Here is a 1,066-nt window from a genome sequence, read left to right as displayed (position 1 = left end):
GTCATCCATAGTAGTAATAGGTTTTCGAACTGGTGGATGAGTTAAAAATACGCTTAGAGTTACATTCAACATATTATTCGTAATGAAACCAGTAAAAAATAATAAAATGTAAATAACTCGCATTGTTAATATAGGATTTTTAGGTAATATAAATGAGAAACCCATAATTCCAGAAAAAGCATGGGTATGCATAATCCTGTCTATGTAATGCATAGTAAAAGTTTGCGCCAAATACAAATTTATAAGTTTGTGGCTATAATAAAGTAACACCGAAAAGGTTGTATTGAGTAACAGTAAGTATAGAAGAACTTTCCAGTTCAACAGGTGTATGAAGTAATCGCTATAGGTTTGCAGCGATTCTACCGGCACCATTACACACCAATTAGCAAATTCAAGTGGATAAGAAAGCTGTTCATTATCACTGTATACCAGCGAATTCATTATACCACCGCCTATATCTATAGTGTCATTTGCAATAAGCTTTAAAAAATTTCGAAAATAGAAGACAGTTCCTGTTGTCACTTCAAATGGATACAGTATAGTAGCATTAAGTTTATCTCTAAACAATCTAATCATTTTAGCTACATAACCTGCGATCTTGCGGTTGCCCTTAGTGTCATAGTACATGACAGTACGTGGAGATATTTGATCCGGTATTGTACGTATGGGATATCCATTCAAATTTTGCATGCGTGATGGAAAAATATTGGTATCAATGTCATCATTAAGTTCTCTGTGTTCCAGTAGTAACACTGGAAACGGCATATAACTATAATATGAACCAGTAATCGTTGAGTTCTTCAAGACTGCGATTACATTCAGCATTTTATATTTGAAACATATCTTAAATAAATTTTGTAATATTTCTGTGGTTGTACCTTTAGTAGTTCCATATTTAGTAAAAATAAATATAACAGGCGTATCTCTTATACGATGCAGATTTTTAACTAAACTCCGGATTATTTCTACTAATTTCGGTTCTTGCAAGGCCACAATGATCAACATTTGCTTATTATATTTCATGTGAATATTAAAAGTATATGTAGGCTCATATGTAAGTATCGAT

General features: G+C 32.4%; 1 protein-coding gene across 1 annotated transcript in view; it reads right to left on the bottom strand.

The window, feature by feature from the left end:
* Window positions 1-825, bottom strand: part of LOC119676675 — a 32,200-nt gene extending 31,375 nt beyond the window's left edge. The window contains exon 1 of the mRNA XM_038087928.1: window positions 447-825. Coding sequence (XP_037943856.1) covers window positions 447-825 — 379 coding nt within the window. The remainder of the gene's footprint in view (window positions 1-446) is intronic.
* Between the last annotated feature and the right edge of the window lie 241 nt (window positions 826-1,066).

This window comes from Teleopsis dalmanni, chromosome 2 (genome assembly GCF_002237135.1).
Source record: "Teleopsis dalmanni isolate 2A chromosome 2, ASM223713v2, whole genome shotgun sequence".
NCBI classification, from domain to species: domain Eukaryota; kingdom Metazoa; phylum Arthropoda; class Insecta; order Diptera; family Diopsidae; genus Teleopsis; species Teleopsis dalmanni.
Note: the sequence above shows the minus strand (reverse complement) of the source record. Positions and strands in the feature narration are given on the sequence as shown.